The 20,221-nt window shown below is 37.3% G+C and overlaps 4 protein-coding genes across 4 annotated transcripts; 2 read left to right on the top strand and 2 right to left on the bottom strand.

The window, feature by feature from the left end:
• Positions 1–618: 618 nt before the first annotated feature.
• LOC136971529 (uncharacterized) lies at positions 619–2,079 on the bottom strand. The gene has a single exon (XM_067265988.1). It carries the CDS (start codon positions 2,077–2,079, stop codon positions 619–621), a length of 1,461 nt encoding a protein of 486 aa, XP_067122089.1.
• An 8,287-nt stretch (positions 2,080–10,366) lies between these two features.
• Positions 10,367–10,789, bottom strand: LOC136971530 (zinc finger BED domain-containing protein 5-like). Its single transcript, XM_067265990.1, has one exon. It carries the CDS (start codon positions 10,787–10,789, stop codon positions 10,367–10,369), a length of 423 nt encoding a protein of 140 aa, XP_067122091.1.
• Positions 10,790–12,814: 2,025 nt separating this feature from the next.
• LOC136971531 (uncharacterized) lies at positions 12,815–13,783 on the top strand. The gene is made up of 2 exons (XM_067265991.1): positions 12,815–13,151; positions 13,329–13,783. The coding sequence occupies exons 1-2, from the start codon at positions 12,815–12,817 to the stop codon at positions 13,781–13,783; spliced, it is 792 nt and encodes a 263-aa protein (XP_067122092.1).
• A 2,657-nt stretch (positions 13,784–16,440) lies between these two features.
• Positions 16,441–17,388, top strand: LOC136971532 (uncharacterized). The gene has a single exon (XM_067265992.1). It carries the CDS (start codon positions 16,441–16,443, stop codon positions 17,386–17,388), a length of 948 nt encoding a protein of 315 aa, XP_067122093.1.
• The last annotated feature ends 2,833 nt before the right edge of the window (positions 17,389–20,221 follow it).

The raw sequence follows: 20,221 nt of genomic DNA on the forward strand, positions 1-20,221 counted from the left end.
GTGCTGGTAGGTGACATATTGCACTAACTTTAGCTGGATCAGGACACATTCCATTTTGACTAAAAATGTGACCTAAATACTTGACTTCTGTCATTAGAAAATGACACTTATCTTTATTAAACTTTAAATTAATTTGACGAGCTTTTTCTAGGACTTTTTGCAGTATCTCATTATGGGATTCTAATGTTTGACTATAAATCAGTATATCATCAAGATATATCATGATTCCTTGTATGTCTGAGAACCAATCAGTCATGATTTTATGGAAAATTTCTGGAGCACTTGACACACCATAAGGAAGACGTTTAAATCTAAATCTACCAAAAGGCGTATTAAATGTGGTTAACCTGGAACTGTTTTCACTCAGTTTTATCATCCAGAACCCAGACTGTGCATCTAAAGTTGAAAAATACTTAGCACCAGCTAATTTTGACCTCAGTTCTTCTACAGTTGGTAATGGATAATGACACCTCTTTATTGCTCTATTCAGATTTCTTGGATCTAGACAGACTCGCAATGACTTATCTTTCTTTTCAACAATAATGACTGAATTTACCCATTCGGTAGGCTCACTTACTTTTGCTATAACATCTAAAGATTGCATACGTTCCAGTTTTTTTAAAATCTTTCGTTTAACATAAATGGTATTTTCCTAGGCGGTTCTATCACTGGCACTATATCTTTGTTAACGGATATTTCATATTCACCTGGTAGACACCCAAGACCCTTGAATACATCTTTATACTGCGACAGGACTGACTCATGATTATTGATTTTAAATACTCTTTTGACTAAGCCTAGTCTTTGGATTGTAGGTAGCCCTATAATGGTCTGACTATCAGTATTGGTAATTACAAAATGAATATTGGCTGACAAATTATCATTGATTACACCATTGACTATCACCGTTCCCAAAACTGGTATATCATTTCCTGAGAATGACGTAAGCCTTACAGCTGTAGGTTGTATTTTTCTAGCAATTTTTAGATTTTTATAATTTCTTAATGACATTACATTAGCCTGAGCAGCCGTATCCAAATTACATTCTAACACTTTGTTATTAATCTTAAGTTCTAGGATCCACGGCTCACTTAACCGATTGTTATAACTATTAATAGATCCAATGACAAAGAGATCCGACTTATTACTATCATGGTCGCGATTATCACTAACATTAACATATTTTACTTGTCTAGTACAACAACATTTTGCATAATGACCTACTTTGTTACAAAGCTTGCAGACAGCATTAATAGCCGGACATTTATTTCGGTGTACCTGTCCACAACGCGTACATAATAATTGATTGTCCTGACCTGTTTGACGAAACCTTGAGAACTTTGACGATGACGATTCTCGATGACCACCTATGACTGTCCTCCTTCCGCTACTTGTTGCTTTATTTTGTAGATTTCCACGACGAATGTTGCTGTGATTGAACTTTTCGACTTTGAGTATCTGAGCATCACTGTTCTTTTCAATTTGCTCCGCCTGACGATGAGTAATTTCGATGCTTTTGGCTATGCTGATGGCCTTCGTTAAGTTTAGGCCTTGTTCCTGAAGTAGCCTAGCTCTGATGACTTTATTATTTGACGATAAACCAACGATAAACATGTCTCGGACCAAACTCTCTCGGAGATTATCGAACTCACATGTTAGGCTTAGGTTCTTCAGTGCAGTTACGAAGTCTTCGATTGACTCGTCTGGTTTTTGTCTTCTGGTCAAAAAATTATATCTCTCAATCGTGAGATTAGTTTTAGGTTTACAATGAGACTCAAATTTGTTTACTACATCCAAATATTGACAATTGTCCATATCCAAGTTAAAGGAATTGAAAACCTGTAACGCATCCTCTCCGACATAACGTAAAAATATGGCGACTTTACGGGAATCACTTTCACTTTCTAAATTACTAGCCTGCAAAAATATTTTAAATTTCTGATACCAGATTGACCAGTTATGAGCGAGATTTCCTTCTAATATTAACGATGGAACTGGATTGCCGCATAGTTCCTGTTGACCACTTAAACGAGACAAAGTTAAAGATGGCTGACCTTTGTTACTGACCGGTGAACTCATTATTTCGAGCTGCTGCTAGTAGAAAGACGACGACGACTATAATTCTGACACCATGTTATGTTGTTGACTCTTGGATATATATATGACGATCAGTATTTAAGAACTATTTATTATTAACTATTAGATATTCTACAAGTGAACACACACGTGGTGAGTGGCATGACTGACGACTACGACTGACCTCTACGACTGACCTCGTTGACCGCTGGTGTCGCCACCAGTACATATCGTAACACTATCTAATGAAAACTTGACTAAAATAGTGAATATAGATTTATTTGCTGTGACTGTATTCAGTAACAACGATAAATAATGTGATGGAACAAAACATTTTGTAAATATAAAATATAGTATTGATCGGTAACCAAAACCTGAACTGTACTTAAAATTAAGTCGTAGATGTACGTTAAACACTAATATATTTAGGTTATAGTTGTGGCAACTTTTTATAAGATTATTTTAAATTAACAATTGACTTACGTACTGTACGTTTAGCATTCCTTTGTCAGTTATGTTATAATGTTTAGTTAATAAAATACATAATCTATGATTAATTTAAATTTGAGGTATTAAGTTTAGAATAACAATTCGAATATGTAACTGCAATATCGACAATAGCTGTTCGCGTATCAATACGAACGTCCACGGTTGGGCGTTAATTTCTCTCTACATCCATTTTGTGTGAATATACTTTGTTTATAACATTAATCTATTATTAGGTTTTGTTCATGTATTTGAAACTATTTACATATTATGTATGATTTCCAATACGTGTTTATCATTCAGATATTGGCTATACAATATCGGGTAGAAAGGGTAAAACCTCGAATTTTCCTTATAGGTTCGGTCAAGAAAACAGCCTTGTGAGTTATTGCTGTTTGCGTAAATTTGTCAATATTACATTTTAATTGTATTTTCATATTTCTATCTAATTAATACTGTAAGGAAATTATGGTCACATACGTTCACTGTGCTGATAACTAAGATGTGAGGAGCATTCAACAGATTGTAATGAAGAATGTGTTTCTTCCTTAGCTATAATTTCATCTGAAGACTCGAGCACTTCTTTTACTGATTGACTTTTTAATATATCTGACAAAGAATTTATAAGAGGAGCTTTACCCTTGAAAGAGGTAGAACTTCTCTCTACCTCCATCGACGGACTATATTTATAGTATTTGAACGCTTGCCATTATTGAGTAAATTCTGTGCCATCCCATACTGTGAATTTTGCGTAGGCGGTCTATAATAGGAACTTCAGTTGGAATGTACCGAACGCCTTGTAAATCTGGTCCATATGTTGAAATGTCTGTTTCTGGATTATATTCAACATGTTGAATTAGTTGTTCGTATTCGTGAAATACGTGCGGAGACCCATATCACGGGCATCTCCATTAACCTTCCATATTTATCTACTCGTACAATTAGCCTAAATTCGTTTAATTCGGGCCCTTGGGCAGTTAGCTCATAAAAAGGTCTATGCTAACCATGCTAAAATATTAGGCATAAAATTGATTAATAACAACAAATTCGGATGTTAATTTGAACTTGTTAAAATGGAGGAAACGTATCGAATGGTAGGTCGATAAGTTTCGTTCAAAATCTAAACAATTTTATTGACAATTCAATAGCGAGGGGTAATCTTCCATTTTCCCTGCAGGTCCTGAGTCAAATCTATTAATATGGAACACTTGCTTTAAATATAATAACCGTATTGATTCAAATTTGTCTACTAAAAGACTGTCCCATACCGGAAAAGCATAAAACATATTTTGGTTCAATCAAAAAATCAAATAATCTAAAGCAATTATTTAATGAAGACTCTTTAATATTAATAAGTAACTTGATGGGATTGAAGATTTTAGATCTTGCATCTAGTAAAATCTTTACTTAAATGATAGGAGAATGTGCCATGTAAAGAAAAAGAAATACCTAAATATTTAAAATTTGACACAATTTCCAGTTTATCATTTTCTAAACCGAAGAATCATAAGCTTTATCTTTTCCGAATTAATTGTCAATCGATTATCTTCACCATATTCACAAGTAAGATTAAGCCTTTTTCTAAGCAAAGAAGCTGAATTAGCTAAAAAAAAAGGCTATCATCAGCATTAAGAAGACAGTTCATTTCGACATGAGAAGACAATGCTTTCATAAAACTTTGACTTCTCAAAAGGTTAGAAATATCATTCAAGAACAAAATGAAACAGATAGGACTCAGTGGTTCTCTTGAGGTAGCCCTCTATTGGACTCGACATGGTCAGTATAAAATGAAAAAGTTTTTATAAGATATCTACTATTAGAAAACAGACTCTTAAGTAAGTTGACAAAAAACACAGAAAGACCAATGCTCCTAAGCTTATCAACGACAAAACATAAAGGGAAATCAATAAATAATTTTAACCAATTAAAAATTATTACAACATTTGTTACTCTTTCATTACAAGTTTTTTCTTATAAAGGAGCATCGTTTGCATTTATCTAGCGGTGAAGATCGATTTATTTGCTGTATCTGTATTCGGCAATGTATATTATTAAAATATATTTAATGCATAATATAGTTTTAAATGATCATATACCTTTCAAAGGAAAAATAATTGATATTAATTTTGAAATATATAACAGATGCCACATAAAAGCACGGAACACGGTGGAACGGCAATATGGTTTGTGGAAACGACGTTTTCCCTGTTTATCGGTAGGTCTACGTTGCAACCTTCAAAATGCTATGGCTGTCATAGTTGCCACTGCAGTGCTTCATAACATTGCAATTTCACATGGAAATATGACAGTTCCAACAGAATTTGATGATATTTTCATGAATGAAGATGTTCCAGTGCCTGTTGTCAGAAGTCAGAATGCAGCTGGATTTCCAAAAAGAAATGCATTAATAGCAGATTTCTTTAGCATTTAACTTCTGAAATCTTTATGCAAATATTTCAGACATTAAGATTATGCAATCTTTTATTATTAAAAGGCCCTTTTCAGGGCCAAAAATTTTGCTTAAGAGTTAGCCAAATTAATATGAGTAAAAAAGATCAAAACTTTCAATATTGTTATACATCAAATTTTGATTATCCAAATAAATTTTTTTTTTTGAAATAAAAGATATTTTTGTTACTCAAGAAACTCTTTTATGTTGAAGAAGGATTAGTGATAATAAATATATTAAATATAAATATGCATAAAGATGCTGCAATTTGAAGAAAATTTTATTTTCTAAATTTTATAAACAATTTTATTTTATTTAAACAAATAGTAATGAAAACAAGTTACTTTTTGAAACAAGTAATTCTCCATAAAAGTTAAGTAATAAAATATTCCTAGATAAGTTTTATTATTATTACTGTGTTATTATTTTAAAAGAAAGTATAGGTTACAAATACTTCATAGAAAATTTTATATTAAAAAATAAAAACGGTTTAACACCTTTTACACTATATATATATATATATATATATCAGAAAAGTACATTATAAATTTGTTAATTGAAGACTTAAACTAGATGGGTTATTCTCTAAAATTTGTAATATTTTTTTTTTGAACTTTCAGCTGAGCTTTCATTAATTGCATTTTCATGTTGTGTTCTTCTGTCAAAAATTTTATTTTTAAACTGTGCTCTTATTCAAGAGTTTCTTTTTTTTTTGCATGCTCGTAGATTGCTTCAGCTGCTTCAGGTTGTTTCCTTTTGTTTTTAGTGGAACTCTGATTGAATGGTAATTATTTTATTATAAGCTAAAACAGTATTTTTATAGAATGTAATTATTTTTAAGATTTACCTGCTGATTATCAATATTTTAAGTATAAAAATCTGCAACAGGTTCAATAACTTCCATCGCCATTACATTTGTAATTTCTGTTAAATGGGGTGTAACTGAAACCTGCAAGATAAAAAATTATGTTATTTGAAAATTAAATATGTGAACTTGGCTTTAAAACTATATTACTAACTACTAATATTAATACTAGTTTTTTTAAAACTTGCAAGACATTTGTAACTGAAAATAATCTGGACTTTTTTGATTTATGAATGAAATGTTATATGAAACAATGTGTAACTTATAACAATATTTCAAAGTATTAAGATGTACACAATTTGAATAGTACATACAGTATAAACTTTCATAAAACTCATATATTATTAAATACAGTGGTGCCTCATATAATATACTTAATCTGTTCCAGGTGCACGTCCGTTAAGTGAAACGTCCGTTATATGAAACGCATTTTCCCATTGAAATACATGTTAAAACATCTAATTTGTTCTGCAGCATAAAATAACTGTACTGTATCATAAAAAAATGAACACGGGGTTCGTTCTTTTATTCCTTTGCGTAACTCTGCAATAGCGACATCCATTTAAAAATTCCTGCGGAACACGTTCCTAAATTCCGGCCCCTCGATGTGGGTTCCTGTCCGTGGTGAGGGGACCCCCAGAGATGGTTTAGTAACCTTCTTTACTATCCCTGGGATCTGAACGCCCACCCACGTGTTTGCCATGCGTGGTGTCCCGTATGCCGGAAAGGGGGATCCTGGTAGTTGAGGGGCAACATAACATCTCCAAAACACTGCTTTGGCCCCTGATCGGATAAACGGGAGGCTCAAATCAGGCTTCGTTTGAGTCAGTCGGCTGGTTGCTGAGTCATTCTTGACCTCGGCCTGGAGTCAACTGATCGATGCAGACCGGGCGGACACATCAGACAAGGTGTGCTCTTCTTGACTGCATTGTGAAGGTATAGCTCCTGGGAAACCCTGGTGCGATGGTCTATGGGAGTCTCCCATGTGACGGCATGTTGGGCTCCATGGTGGGTGGGGTCACTAGGAGCTGAATATAAATTCTTAAATATGGATTGCAAAAGCTCAATTCAAGCAACCAAAGAAAAGGTCTCCAGCCAGCCTGCTTACTTAATAGTACATGCAACTGGACAAAAACCCCTTGCTAAGTGTTCCCGCTTTTTGATTCAAAAGCTGTTTGAATCAACTATTGGGCATCTGAAAAAAATTCAAAAATTGAGGCCAGGGGACTTACTAGTAGAAACAGTTTCTCCTCAACAAACAACAAAGCTTTTGACAATTACAACTCTTGGAGACATGGGAATATCGGTCACACCACACGGAAGTTTGAACTTATCACGTGGTGTGCTATCTGAGTTTGACTTGATGTCTGAAGATGAATCAGACATTCAGATCAACCTCTCGGACCAAGGTGTCACTTCTGTTTGACGCATTTCGATTCGTCGAGACGGCAAGTTAATATTCACAAAACATCTAATTCTCACATTCAACAACCCGACATTGCCATCCTCTGTTACAGCAGGATATCTGCGCTGCGCAGTTCGTCTGTATATTCCAAATCTGCTGCGTTGCTTTAAATGCCAGCGATTTGGACATTCCCAGACCACTTGTCAAGGCAAAAGCTTATGTGCACAGTGTGGAACTGAAGGTCACAACAGTACTGAATGTAAAAGTACGCCACACTGTGTAAACTGCAAAGATGCCCATTCTTCCTACTCAAGGAAGTGCCCTGCATGGCAAAAAAGAAAAAGAGAATCCAACAGGTAAAAACTGTGAAAAACATCTCATATCCAGAGGCTCGTCGCATGGTCACTCCAAGTGCACTTATGCAACAAAAGACATTTGCTGCCGTGTTGAAATCTACTGACATGTGGGGTTCAAACAGAGATTTCTGTCTCCCCAAGAGAATCTCTTACACGCCATGCGAAATGATTAATACTCCCATCTATGAAAACACCAGAAAAGGAAAGTACAAAAGCAAAAACACACCTACCAAACACTGGGATAAAGTATAAATTCGAAATTCTACATTAAAAATTCTATTTCTGCAAAATTTCAAATATTTAACATACCTTTTTCTATAATTTGGATAAACCACAGTAAATTAATAGTAAAAATTTGCAAAAAACCAAAAAAGTGAATGCGACGATATAAAGCGGTGGTAAAACTTTACAGCTCTATATCAAATGTGCAGTGAAGTCGGGTTAAATTACCGGATAGTCCTTGCAATTAGGGTTGGTTTATTTTTGCATCTTTAATTAAAGGATGATAGAATTGTTTACGAATGTGCATATACTCCCTTGGGCTGCATTTAGTCTTGAAAAGGGGTCAAGCGCGTATGGACAGTCTTCGAAAGTATATGTGCATTTGTACGCAATTCTATCGTCCCTGAAAGACGCAAAAATGAACCAACCCAAGGGCCAACTCTATTTGCATCGAATATATATACGAAGTGGGCTCTTGGTATTTAGTACGATTACAAACGAACGACTAGATGTCAGTATTTTAAATTTTTATTTTATATAGCATTATATTGTTCTGTAATATTTTGTGCGACGCCGCAGGGTTGCCCATCAATCAACGCCATCGTAAGTGAATGGCAAACTAAAAATTAGTTAGCTGAACCTAAAAAATATATTATTTTTAATTAAATCGTTTGGAATATAGAGAAATTATTATTGAATAACATTTTTTACCTACCTAAAATAAAGGAAATGATATTATTGGCCATTAAATCTGTTATGACTACAATCAGCGTTTTGGTGGCTGGGTGGAAAACTAATAACTCGTGCTTTCAAAGTTTAGCATTAAGATTAATAGGAGTGGTGAATAGTTTCTAGCAATGTAAACAAATGACTAATTTTGTCTGTTTTGATTATTTTTTTCCAAGGATGCTTTGTATTTGGGCCGAGTCAGGCCAATGTAGTGTTGGACTCGATAAAGGCCTACACATATATCTATATTACACTTAAAAATTGAAATTTATCTTACTTAACGAAATAAATAAATACGTAGTTTGGCATACCAATTTAGAGTGGCCCGTAATTCGATATCAGTCATTATCCCAGAAGTTGCGGATGCTATTTATCAATGTTATAAAAGTGAATATTTGAGGGTAAGTGTTGATTAGAGCAGTGTTTCCCAACCTTTTTTTCCTTGCGAAACAAAAGAAAGGTCCGAAAAAATTTGACGAACCCCCTATGTAGTCGTTAATGACAGGTAAAAAAAAGCAATAAAATTTGATAGAATATATATTTTACATATTGCAGAATAATTGATTATATTAATCGTGAAACATTTAAATAAAACATTAATAAAACTAAAATGATGGCTATAAAAGTTGAAAACAAGATAAATTTAACAAACTGGTTCTTATGTTTTACATTTGGAAAAACTCTTAATGGCATATTTGTGGCTGTTTGATAGAACAAAGCAATTCAAAGTTAGGCTCAATATCTGACAATTTCAGTCTTAGATCAGGTTCTGCATTTAACCTGTTTCTGTATTTATCTTTCAGATAAGTATATGTTGAAAATCTTTTCTCGCATAGATATGTTGTGCAAAATGGTTATAGAACTTCAATGGCTTTTTTTGACAGAACAGAATATTCATTTTGTATACTCAGCCAGAAGTCAATTAAAGATTGATCTTAAAAAATTGCTTCTAGAGAACTGTCACAATATAACTCTATGAGTTTTTTTTTCCAGTATGTTTAGAGAGGTTTCTGAACTTACATTTCCTTGAAATGGATTATGTATCCAGTTGTTTGAGATGGATATATTGCATCTGTTGGGAAAATAGTCATCGAAAGTTAATCGAAGATAGTTCAGATGTTCACATATACTCCTTTTAATGTTTTCGTCAAGTTTAATTGAATTTTCTGATTAAAAAAAGTGCTGACAGAATCGAAACGTCCATACTCATTCATCTGCAGGCATTGAATCCAAAAATTGATCTTTTTCAACATATCCTCAATTCTATCATGTACACTGAAAATGGTGACACCCTCGCCTTGTAAAGACATATTTAATTCGTTCAGTTTATAAAAAAATGTCAGCTAAATACGCAAGTTTTTGCAGCCAAAGAACATCAGATATACAAGAAGACAAATGAAACGGATGATCAATAAAAAATGCTTGAACTTCAGACTTCAATTCGAACAAACGCGTCAAAACTTTACCACGGGAAAGCCATCTAACTTCTGTGTGAAGTAGTAAAGAAACGTGGAAACTTCCAAAATCCTCACAAAGCGTACGGAATAGACGGCAATTTGTAGCACGCGATTTTATAAAGTTCACAATTTTCACAGCATCACTTAAAGTAGTAGATAACTCTGCAGGAATACACTTACATACTAAAGCTTGTCTATGAATACAACAATGAGTCCATTGAATTTTCTCGTTGATCTTCTTCACTCGTGCCACAAAACCAGAAAATTTTCCTGTCATTGATTTTGCACCATCTGTACACACACCCACACAATAAGACCACCTTATTCATTCTTTTCAAAATACCCATTGATCATATCGAAAATCGCTTCTCCAGTTGTGTAGGTTTTCAAAGGTTTTGCAAATAGTACATCATCTTGAACAATATTTGTAAAAAGATATCTAACGTAGACAAGCAAGACTGCGGCATTTGTTACATCCGTCGATTCGTCAAGTTGAATTGCAAAATAATTCAATTTTATTCTTTTTAGAAGTTCGTTCTCCACATAATTATCCAAGTCATTAATTCTACGCGACACCGTGTTGTTTGATAAGGAAACTAGCTCAATTTTCTTTGCTGCCTTTTCCCCAAGCATACATTTGGCGATATCTTTCGCACATGGTCCAATTAAATTTTCTGCTATTGTATGCGCTTGTCCAGATCTTGCAATTCTATAACTTACTCGAAATGATGCTTTAAGGGCCATTTTACTATCTTCGTTTGAAGTCAAGAAAGAAGAAAAGGCTACACTTTTTGATATCTGCTAATTTTCTTTTGAAATATTCAAGAGGTTTATCTTTGTGTGTCGGATGTTTTGTTTCAATATGTCTACGAAGAAGTGATGGTTTTAAACTGCTGTTGGCAAGAACTTCGTTACATATAACACAAAGCGGTTTTGGTTCTGACTCATCCCCAGTAAATTGAAAATCCAATTGTAGATAGTCGCTGTCATACGCGGTCAAAACATTCACATAATTTGTAGAGAACCACTATAGTGCTATAAATTTGTGAGATGAGAGCCGTCAATGCAATCATAAAATGATTATGAAAGTATCATAAGCGATTGTGAAAAGTAATACACACATTACAGTGGTAGAAAGATATCACGAAGAAATAATGAAACGTGGAAATACGACGACAGTGCTAGTAACAATGGTACAACTAATAGAAACAACAGGCAATAGTACTACAAGTACTACAAGTGTATCTAATTTTACCCACAAAATGAAAAGGAAGTGATAATGAAATAAGTGGTATGAATGAGATGATATCATGAAAAACAAAATAATCTTGGAAGTACTACAAGTGCTACAAATAATATGGAAATACGACGGAGGAGCAAGAGGAATGGGTGTACAGTGATTTAAGAAACTACACGTGAAAGTACTACAAGAAAGTGATACCTTTTGTGTTATAAGTGAAAGTTCTACAAATTAAAGTGTTAAATTGTGGATGTACCTACTCAGTGACAGTGATACTAGTACAGGTACAGAAACGTTTCGATACTATAGTGGTAATATGAAAATACGATGATAATAGGAAGTGCCAATATACGACAAGCAAACATAGCGGTTATCTCTGAAACCTTAATTATAATATCTCAAGTACTTTTAAATAAAACATAAAACATATGTAGACTCTTTAATACTATCATTAACATTAAAAAAAACAACTCCACGTACAGTATATTTTACATTTTGTATTTGTATTTTTATTTATAATGTTTGCACAAAAAGTACAAAACAGCCAACATGTAATTATAAAAAAAATCTACATATTATATTAATTGTTTCAATAATATGTAATTTAAATATATAAAATGTAATATGCTTAATGTAACAATATACGAATATATGTCGGTAAAAAAAAATGTAGCGGCTACGACCGCAATAGTGTATCCAACTCTCTGTAAAGCATTGAGCGAAACAGAGACGTCTGAAAATAAAGTGGAGCACCGGAAGCCTGACATTTATTGCCAGGTAGAAGGTCTGCTCTATTACTAAGTCGCTGTCATATTTTCGCTTTTTCCCTTTTTTATCATCATTTCCCCCCTCGATGTGGGTTCCTGTCTGTGGTGAGGGGACCTCCCAGAGATGGTTTAGTAATTCTCTTTACCATCCCTGGGATCTGAACGCCCACCCACGTGTTTGCCGTGCATAGTGTCCCGTATGCCGGAAAGGGGGATCGTTGTAGTTGAGGGGCAACATACTGTCCCCAACACACTGCTTTGGCCCCTGCTTCGGATAAACGGGAGGCTCAAATCAGGCTTTGTTTGAGTCAATCGGCTGGTCGTTGAGTCATTCTTGACCTCGACTTGGAGTCAACTGATCGATGCAGACCAAGCGGACACGTCAGACAAGATGTGCTCTTCTCGACTGTATTGTGAGGGTATAGCTCCTGGAAACCCTGGTGTGACGGTCAAGGGAGTTTCCCATGTGACGGCATCCCCTTGTTGGGCCCCATGGTGGGTGGGGTCACTAGGAGCCGAATATAAATTCTTTTAACATGGATTCCAAAAACCCAAAAGAAACAACCAAAGAAAAGACCTCCAGTCAGCCTGCTTACTTAATAGTGCATGCAACTGGAGAAAAACCTCTTGCTAAGTGTTCTCCTTTTTTGATTCAAAAGCTATTTGAATCAACCATCAGGCATTTAAAAAAAATCCAAAAATTGAGGTCGGGATCTACTAGTAGAAACAGCCTCTCCTCAACAAACAACAAAGCTTTTGACAATGACGACTCTTGGAGACATGGGAATATCGGTCACACCACACGGAAGTTTGAACTCATCATGTGGTGTGATATCTGAGTTCGCCTTGGTGTCTGAAAATGAATCAGACATTCAGATTGGCCTCTCGGACCAAGGTGTCACTTCTGTTAGACGCATTTCAATTTGTCGAGACGGCAAGTTGATACCCACAAAACATTTGATTCTCACATTCCACAACCCGACATTACCATCCTTCGTTACTGCAGGACATCTGCGCTGCCCAGTTCGTCCGTATGTTCCAAATCCGCTGCGTTGCTTTAAATGCCAGCGATTTGGACATTCCCAGACCTCCTGCCGAGGCAAAAGCTTATGTGCACAGTGTGGAACTGAAGGTCACGACAGTACTGAATGTAAAAGTACTCCACACTGTGTGAACTGCAAAGATGCCCATCCTGCCTACTGCCGGAAATGCCCTGCATGGCAAAGAGAAAAAGAGATTCAACGGGTAAAAACTGTGAGAAACATCTCATATCCAGAGGCTTGTTGCATGGTCACTCCTAGTGCACCTTTGCAACAAAAGACAATCGCTGCCGTGGTGAAATCTACTAAGACATGTGGGGTTCAAACAAATATTTCTGTATCCCCAAGTGAATCTCTTACTCGACATGCAAAATGCTTATTGATCGCAAATACACAGTCAGAAGAAAAGGAGAACACAAAGACTAAAACCTCTGTAAGTAAATCAGGGGTAACAACCAGAAACCTGGGTTCTAAAAAGGCTAGTAAGAACCCATTAAACAAACAGAGAGTGAAAGCAGCTCTCTCTAAATCTAAAAAATCAGAGGCTCAATCTATGAGTGAGTTCTCTGATATCTCTGATGAAGAGGCTAATATGGAGGTGACACAACCAACCTCACCTCCAAAAGGAAAATCCTCTGTGAAATTGAAGAGGGACACTTTTGTGAAGAATGCTGCCTCAACAAACACATAATGGATTACAATATGATCCAATGGAACTGTCGTGGTTTCTGCAACAACTTCTCTGACGTTAAACACTTATCATCTACCACATCTCTCTGTGTGGCACTCCAGGAAACACATCTAAAACCTGGAGAAAAAATTTTTTTAAAAGGATTCGATCTCTACCGTAAAGATGATGACAGCCACAACCGCGCCAGTGGAGGTGTGGCTGTACTGGTTTCAAACTGCATCCCGTCCTTACCGGTACAAATAACAACAGAGCTGCAAGCTGTGGCAGTCAGAATATCTATGGATGTTACTGTCACAGTTTGTTCCATATACTTGCCACCAGATGTCAGAGTCAATGACGATGAATTGGATGCGTTGGTTGAACAGCTGCCAACTCCTTTCCTTTTACTTGGTGATTTCAATGGCCACAATCCAATGTGGGGCAGTTACGATATCAACCGTCGAGGCAGAGCCATTGAGAGATTCGTAGGTAATCACCAACTATATTTATTCAAAACTGGAGAAGTGACATACTTCCATGCCCCAACAAGAAAATTCACTGCCATTGATTTATCATTAGCTAGTCCAAACTTGTTTTCAGCGTTTACATGGGAGGTTGGATCTAATCCACTTTCCAGAGACCACTTTCCAATATTTTTAAAATATCGAGGAAGAGAAAGCTGTGAAACAGCTTGTCCACTACGCTGGAAACTTGAAATGGCAGATTGGCCTGCATTTTTTTTCTTTGGCTAACATTACTGAGGAAATGGTCAATACTGCTGATATTAATGATGCAGTCGAAGTTGTCACATCGAGTATTATTCAGGCAGCTGAAAAAACAATGGGAAAAACATCAACCAGATATCCAAAGCATCCGAAACCATGGTGGGATCAGAATTGCGAGGCAGCATTTAAAAAGGAAAAGAAAGCATGGGGGATTTTCAGAAGATACCCCACTGCAGCCAATTTGATTGCTTTTAAAAAAGCAAAAGCAAATGCTAGGAAAATAAGGAGGCAAACCAAAGGGATTCTTGGAGGAAATATGTATCTAGCATAACTTCTTCCACTAGCTCAAAAGCAGTCTGGGATGAAATCAATAAAATTAATGGGAAATATGCTTTCCACACACTGTCCATGCTGGAAAATAATGGCACAATAATCAACAATATACAGGGTATTGTTGATTTGTTGGGTGAAACGTTTTATTCGTCATCCAGCAATACAATGTACCCAAGGAATTTTCAAGCTTATAAAGCTCAAGGAGAAAAACGAAGTTTAAATTTTTTTTCCTCATATAACGAAGAATATAATGTGCCATTTATCAGAGTTGAATTACATACAGCGATCTCTCGCTCGGGGAGTACTGCTGTAGGCCCGGATAAAATCCACTACAGTATGATTAAAAATCTGTCAGACAATTTCCTTGGAAATCTTTTGAATCTGTTTAACACAATATGGACAGAACATGCTTTCTTTGACTCTTGGAGGCTATCAATTATTATTCCTATTTCCAAACCAGGCAAAGACTACAAGAATCCCTCTAATTACAGACCAATCTCCCTTACGAGTTGCCTTTGTAAACTTTTTGAGAGAATGATAAACAGACATCTGATGTTTCTCTTAGCGGAAAAGAGCTACTTTTCTCCACATCAGAGCGGATTTCGTAGGAACAGAAGTACCACAGACAATTTAGTAAGCCTTGAAGCATTGATACGCGAAGCGTTCGTTAGACGACAGCACTTAGTGTCTGTGTTTTTCGATATAGAGAAGGCCTATGATCGCTGCTGGCGATACGGAATACTCCGTGATCTGCATGAATTCGGACTGCGGGGTAATTTGCCAATTTTTATAAAAAAACTTCCTACAGAATCGAAGATTCCAAGTCAGGACGGGCAACACTTTGTCTAGGTCTTTCACACAAGAAGAGGGTGTTCCTCAAGGTTTTATTTTGAGTGTAACTCTGTTCCTAATTCCCCTCAATGTGGGTTCCTGTTGGTGGTGAGGGGACCTCCCAGAGATGGTTTAGTAACTCTTCTTTACCATCCCTGGGATCTGAACGCCCACCCACGTGTTTGCCGTGCGTGGTGACCCGTATGCCGGAAAGGGGGATCCTGGTAGTTGAGGGGCAACATACCGTCCCCAACACACTGCTTTGGCCCCTGCTTCGGATAAACGGGAGGCTCAAATCAGGCTCCGTTTGAGTCAATCGGCTGGTCGTTGAGTCATTCTTGACCTCGGCTTGGAGTCAACCGATCGATGCAGACCGGGCAGACACGTCAGACAAGGTGTGCTCTTCTCGACTGCATTGTGAGGGTATAGCTCCTGGGAAACCCTGGTGCGACGGTCTATGGGAGTCTCCCATGTGACGGCATCCCCCTGTTGGGCCCCATGGTGGGTGGGGTCACTAGGAGCTGAATATAAATTCTTAAATATGGATTCCAAAAACCAAAAACAAGCACAGACCAAAGAAAGACCTCCAGCCAACCTGCTTACTTAATAGTGCATGCAACTGGAGAAAAACCCCTTGCTAAGTGTTCCCCCTTTTTGATTCAAAAGCTGTTTGAATCAACCATTGGGCATTTGAAAAAAATTCAAAAATTGAGGTCAGGGGACTTACTTGTAGAAACAGCCTCTCCTCAACAAACAACAAAGCTTTTGTCAATTACAACTCTTGGAGACATGGGAATATCGGTCACACCACACGGAAGTTTGAACTCATCACGTGGTGTGATATCTGAGTTTGACTTGATGTCTGAAGACGAATCAGACATTCAGATCGGCCTCTCGGACCAAGGTGTCACTTCTGTCCGACGCATTTCGATCCGTCGAGACGGCAAGTTGATACCCACTAAACATTTAATTATAACATTCAACAACCCGACACTGCCATCTTTCGTTACAGCAGGATATCTGCGCTGCGCAGTTCGTCCGTATATTCCAAATCCGCTGCGTTGCTTTAAATGCCAGCGATTTGGACATTCCCAGACCTCTTGTCGAGGCAAAAACTTGTGCGCACAGTGTGGAACTGAAGGTCACAACAGTACTGAATGTAAAAGTACGCCACACTGTGTGAACTGCAAAGATGCCCATCCTTCCTACTCACGAAAGTGTACCGCATGGCAAAGAGAAAAAGAGATCCAACGGGTAAAAACTATGAAAAACATCTCATATCCAGAGGCTCGTCGTATGGTCACTCCAAGTGCACCTATGCAACAAAAGACATTTGCTGCCGTGGTGAAATCTACTAACACATGTGGGGTTCAAACAGAGATTTCTGTATCCCCAAGTGAATCTTTTACACGCCATGCGAAATGTTTAATACTCTCATCTATGAAAACACCAGAACAGGAAAGTACAAAAGCAAAAACACCTCTACCAAAAACTGGGATAACAACTAGGAATGTGGGTTCCAAAAAAGCGAGTAAGAACCCACTAAACAAACAGAGAGTGAAAGCAGCACTCTCCAAATCCAAAAAATCGGAGGCTCAGTCGATGAGTGAGTTCTCTGATATCTCTGACGAAGAGAATAAACTGGAGGTGACCCAAACAACATCGCCTTTAAAAGGAAAATCATCAGTTAAATTGAAGAGGGACACCTTTGCAAAGAATGCTGTATCAAACACATAATGGATTATAAAATAATTCAGTGGAACTGTCGTGGTTTCCGCAACAACTTCTCTGACGTTAAACACTTGACATCACCTACCACATCTCTCTGCGTGGCACTCCAGGAAACACATTTAAAACCTGGAGAAAAAATATCTTTAAAAGGGTTTGGACTCTACCGCAAGGATGATGATAGCCACAACCGCGCCAGTGGAGGTGTGGCTATACTGGTTTCAAACTGCATACCGTCCTTACCGGTACAAATAACAACAGAGCTGCAAGCTGTGGCAGTCAGAATATCTATTGGAGTAACTGTCACAGTTTGTTCCATATACTTGCCACCAGATGTCAGAGTCGATGAAGATGAATTGGATGCCTTGGTTGAACAACTGCCGACTCCATTCCTTTTACTCGGTGATTTCAATGGCCACAATCCAATGTGGGGCAGTCTTGACATAAACCGTCGAGGCAGGGCCATTGAGAGGTTTATAGGCAATCACCAACTGTATTTATTTAATACTGGAGAAGTGACATACTTCCATGCCCCAACAAGAACATTCACTGCCATTGACCTATCATTAGCAACCCCGAATCTGTTTTCAGCGTTTACATGGGAGGTTGGATCTAATCCACTCTCTAGTGACCACTTCCCAATATTTTTAAAATATCGAGGCAGAGAAAGCTGTGAAACAGCCCGTCCACCACGCTGGAAATTTGAAACGGCAGATTGGCCTGCATTTTCCTCTTTGGCTAACATCACTGAGGAAATGGTCAATGCTGCTGATATCAATGATGCAGTTGAATTTGTCACTTCTAGTATTATTGAGGCAGCCGAAAAAACAATGGGGATAACATCAACCAGATATCCAAAACATCCGAAACCATGGTGGGATCAGAATTGTGAGGCAGCATTTAAAAAACAAAAGAAAGCATGGGGGATTTTCAGAAGATACCCCACTGCTGAGAATTTGATAGCTTTTAAAAAAGCAAAGGCAAATGCCAGAAAAATAAGGAGGCAAAGCCAAAGGGATTCCTGGAGGAAGTATGTTTCTAGCATAACATCTTCCACCAGCTCAAAAGCAGTCTGGGATAAAATCCATAAAATTAATGGGAAATATGCTTCTCACTCTCTGTCCATGCTGGAAAATAATGGCACAATAATCAGTGACATAAAAGGTATTGCTGATTTGTTGGGTGAAACATTTTCGTCTTCATCCAGCAATATTATGTACACAACAAATTTCCAGGCTTATAAAGTCCAAAGTGAAAAACAATATCTAAACTTCCACTCCCCATCTAATGAGGAATATAATGTGCCATTCAGCAGAATAGAACTATGTACAGCAATTTCACGCTCGGGGAATACTGCTGTAGGTCCGGATAAAATCCATTACAGCATGATTAAAAATCTGTCAGACAATTCCCTTAGTAACCTTCTAAATCTGTTCAACAGAATATGGACAGAACATACTTTTCCTGACTCTTGGAGGCTATCTATCATAATTCCCATTCCCAAGCCAGGTAAAGACTGCAAGAATCCCTCTAATTATAGACCAATTTCTCTGACTAGTTGTCTCTGCAAACTTTTCGAGAGAATGGTAAACAGACGCCTGATGTTCCTCCTAGAGGAAAAGAACTACTTTTCACCACATCAGAGTGGATTTCGTAGGAACAGAAGTACCACAGACAATCTAGTAAACCTTGAAACATCTATACGCGAAGCGTTTGTAAGACGACAGCACTTAGTGTCTGTGTTTTTCGATATAGAGAAGGCTTATGATCGCTGCTGGCGATATGGAATACTCCGTGATCTGCATGAATTTGGACTGCGGGGTAATCTGCCAATTTTTATAAAAAACTTCTTGCAGAATCGAAGATTCCAAGTTAGGATGGGCAACACTTTGTCTAGGCCTTTCACACAAGAAGAGGGTGTTCCTCAAGGTTCTATTCTGAGTGTGACTCTGTTCCTAATCAAAATTAATAGCATAGCTAAGTGTCTTCCTCCCAGTGTGAAACACTCCTTGTATGTGGATGACTTTCAGATCTCCTGTCAGTCTACTAACATGAGTTTTATTGAAAGACAACTGCAAACCTCCCTAAATCGCATAGACAATTGGTCCAAGATCAATGGTTTTACTTTTAATGCAGAGAAGACCTCGTGCATCCACTTTTGCCGAAGGCGTGGTTTGCACCTGGACCCTGAAATTCACCTAAATGGGGTTAAAATCCCAATGGTCAATGAAGCAAAATTTTTGGGTGTTGTGTTTGACCATAAATTGACGTTCTTACCACACTTGCACAATTTGAAGAGTAGATGTTTAAAATCTCTGAACCTTTTAAAGGTATTATGCTGCTCATCCTGGGGAGCAGACAAATGTTCGATGCTCAGGATATATAGAGCCCTCGTTCGCTCTAAGCTGGATTATGGATGTGTTGTTTATGGCTCTGCGCGAGAATCTACTCTTCGGATGCTGGATCCAATCCACCATCAAGCATTGCGTTTGTGCACTGGTGCATTTCGAACTTCTCCTGTTCAAAGTTTGTACGTGGATGCTTATGAGCCTCCACTATCTCTCAGGAGAGAGCAGTTGTCTTTGTTCTATTACATTAAACAGAAATCTCTGGCTAAACCTTCAGTTTATTGTAGAGTATCAGATACTCAGCTGAAAAGATTATTTACAGCTCGCCCAAGTTGTGTCCCTACATTTGACATTAGAATGGAGAATGTAAGCAGCACGATTGACCTGGACACAAGCAACATTTCACAGGTCGAGGTCGATAATATATCACCTTGGTCAACTCCTGTGATTAATGTTGACTTTAGCTTAAAGCAGTTTCCTAAGGAATCCACCCC

The sequence above is a fragment of the Centruroides vittatus genome, unplaced genomic scaffold (genome assembly GCF_030686945.1).
Source record: "Centruroides vittatus isolate TY-2023 unplaced genomic scaffold, ASM3068694v2 contig_260, whole genome shotgun sequence".
Taxonomy (NCBI): Eukaryota; Metazoa; Arthropoda; class Arachnida; order Scorpiones; family Buthidae; genus Centruroides; species Centruroides vittatus.

Coding starts and splice junctions, on each gene's coding strand:
- LOC136971529 (XM_067265988.1), bottom strand. CDS start 2,079: ATGAGTTCACCGGTCAGTAACAAAGGTCAGCCATCTTTAACTTTGTCT.
- LOC136971530 (XM_067265990.1), bottom strand. CDS start 10,789: ATGGCCCTTAAAGCATCATTTCGAGTAAGTTATAGAATTGCAAGATCT.
- LOC136971531 (XM_067265991.1), top strand. CDS start 12,815: ATGACGACTCTTGGAGACATGGGAATATCGGTCACACCACACGGAAGT. Junction 13,152..13,328: donor TTCCCAGACCTCCTGCCGAG/GCAAAAGCTTAT, acceptor TCTCATATCCAG/AGGCTTGTTGCATGGTCACT.
- LOC136971532 (XM_067265992.1), top strand. CDS start 16,441: ATGGGAATATCGGTCACACCACACGGAAGTTTGAACTCATCACGTGGT.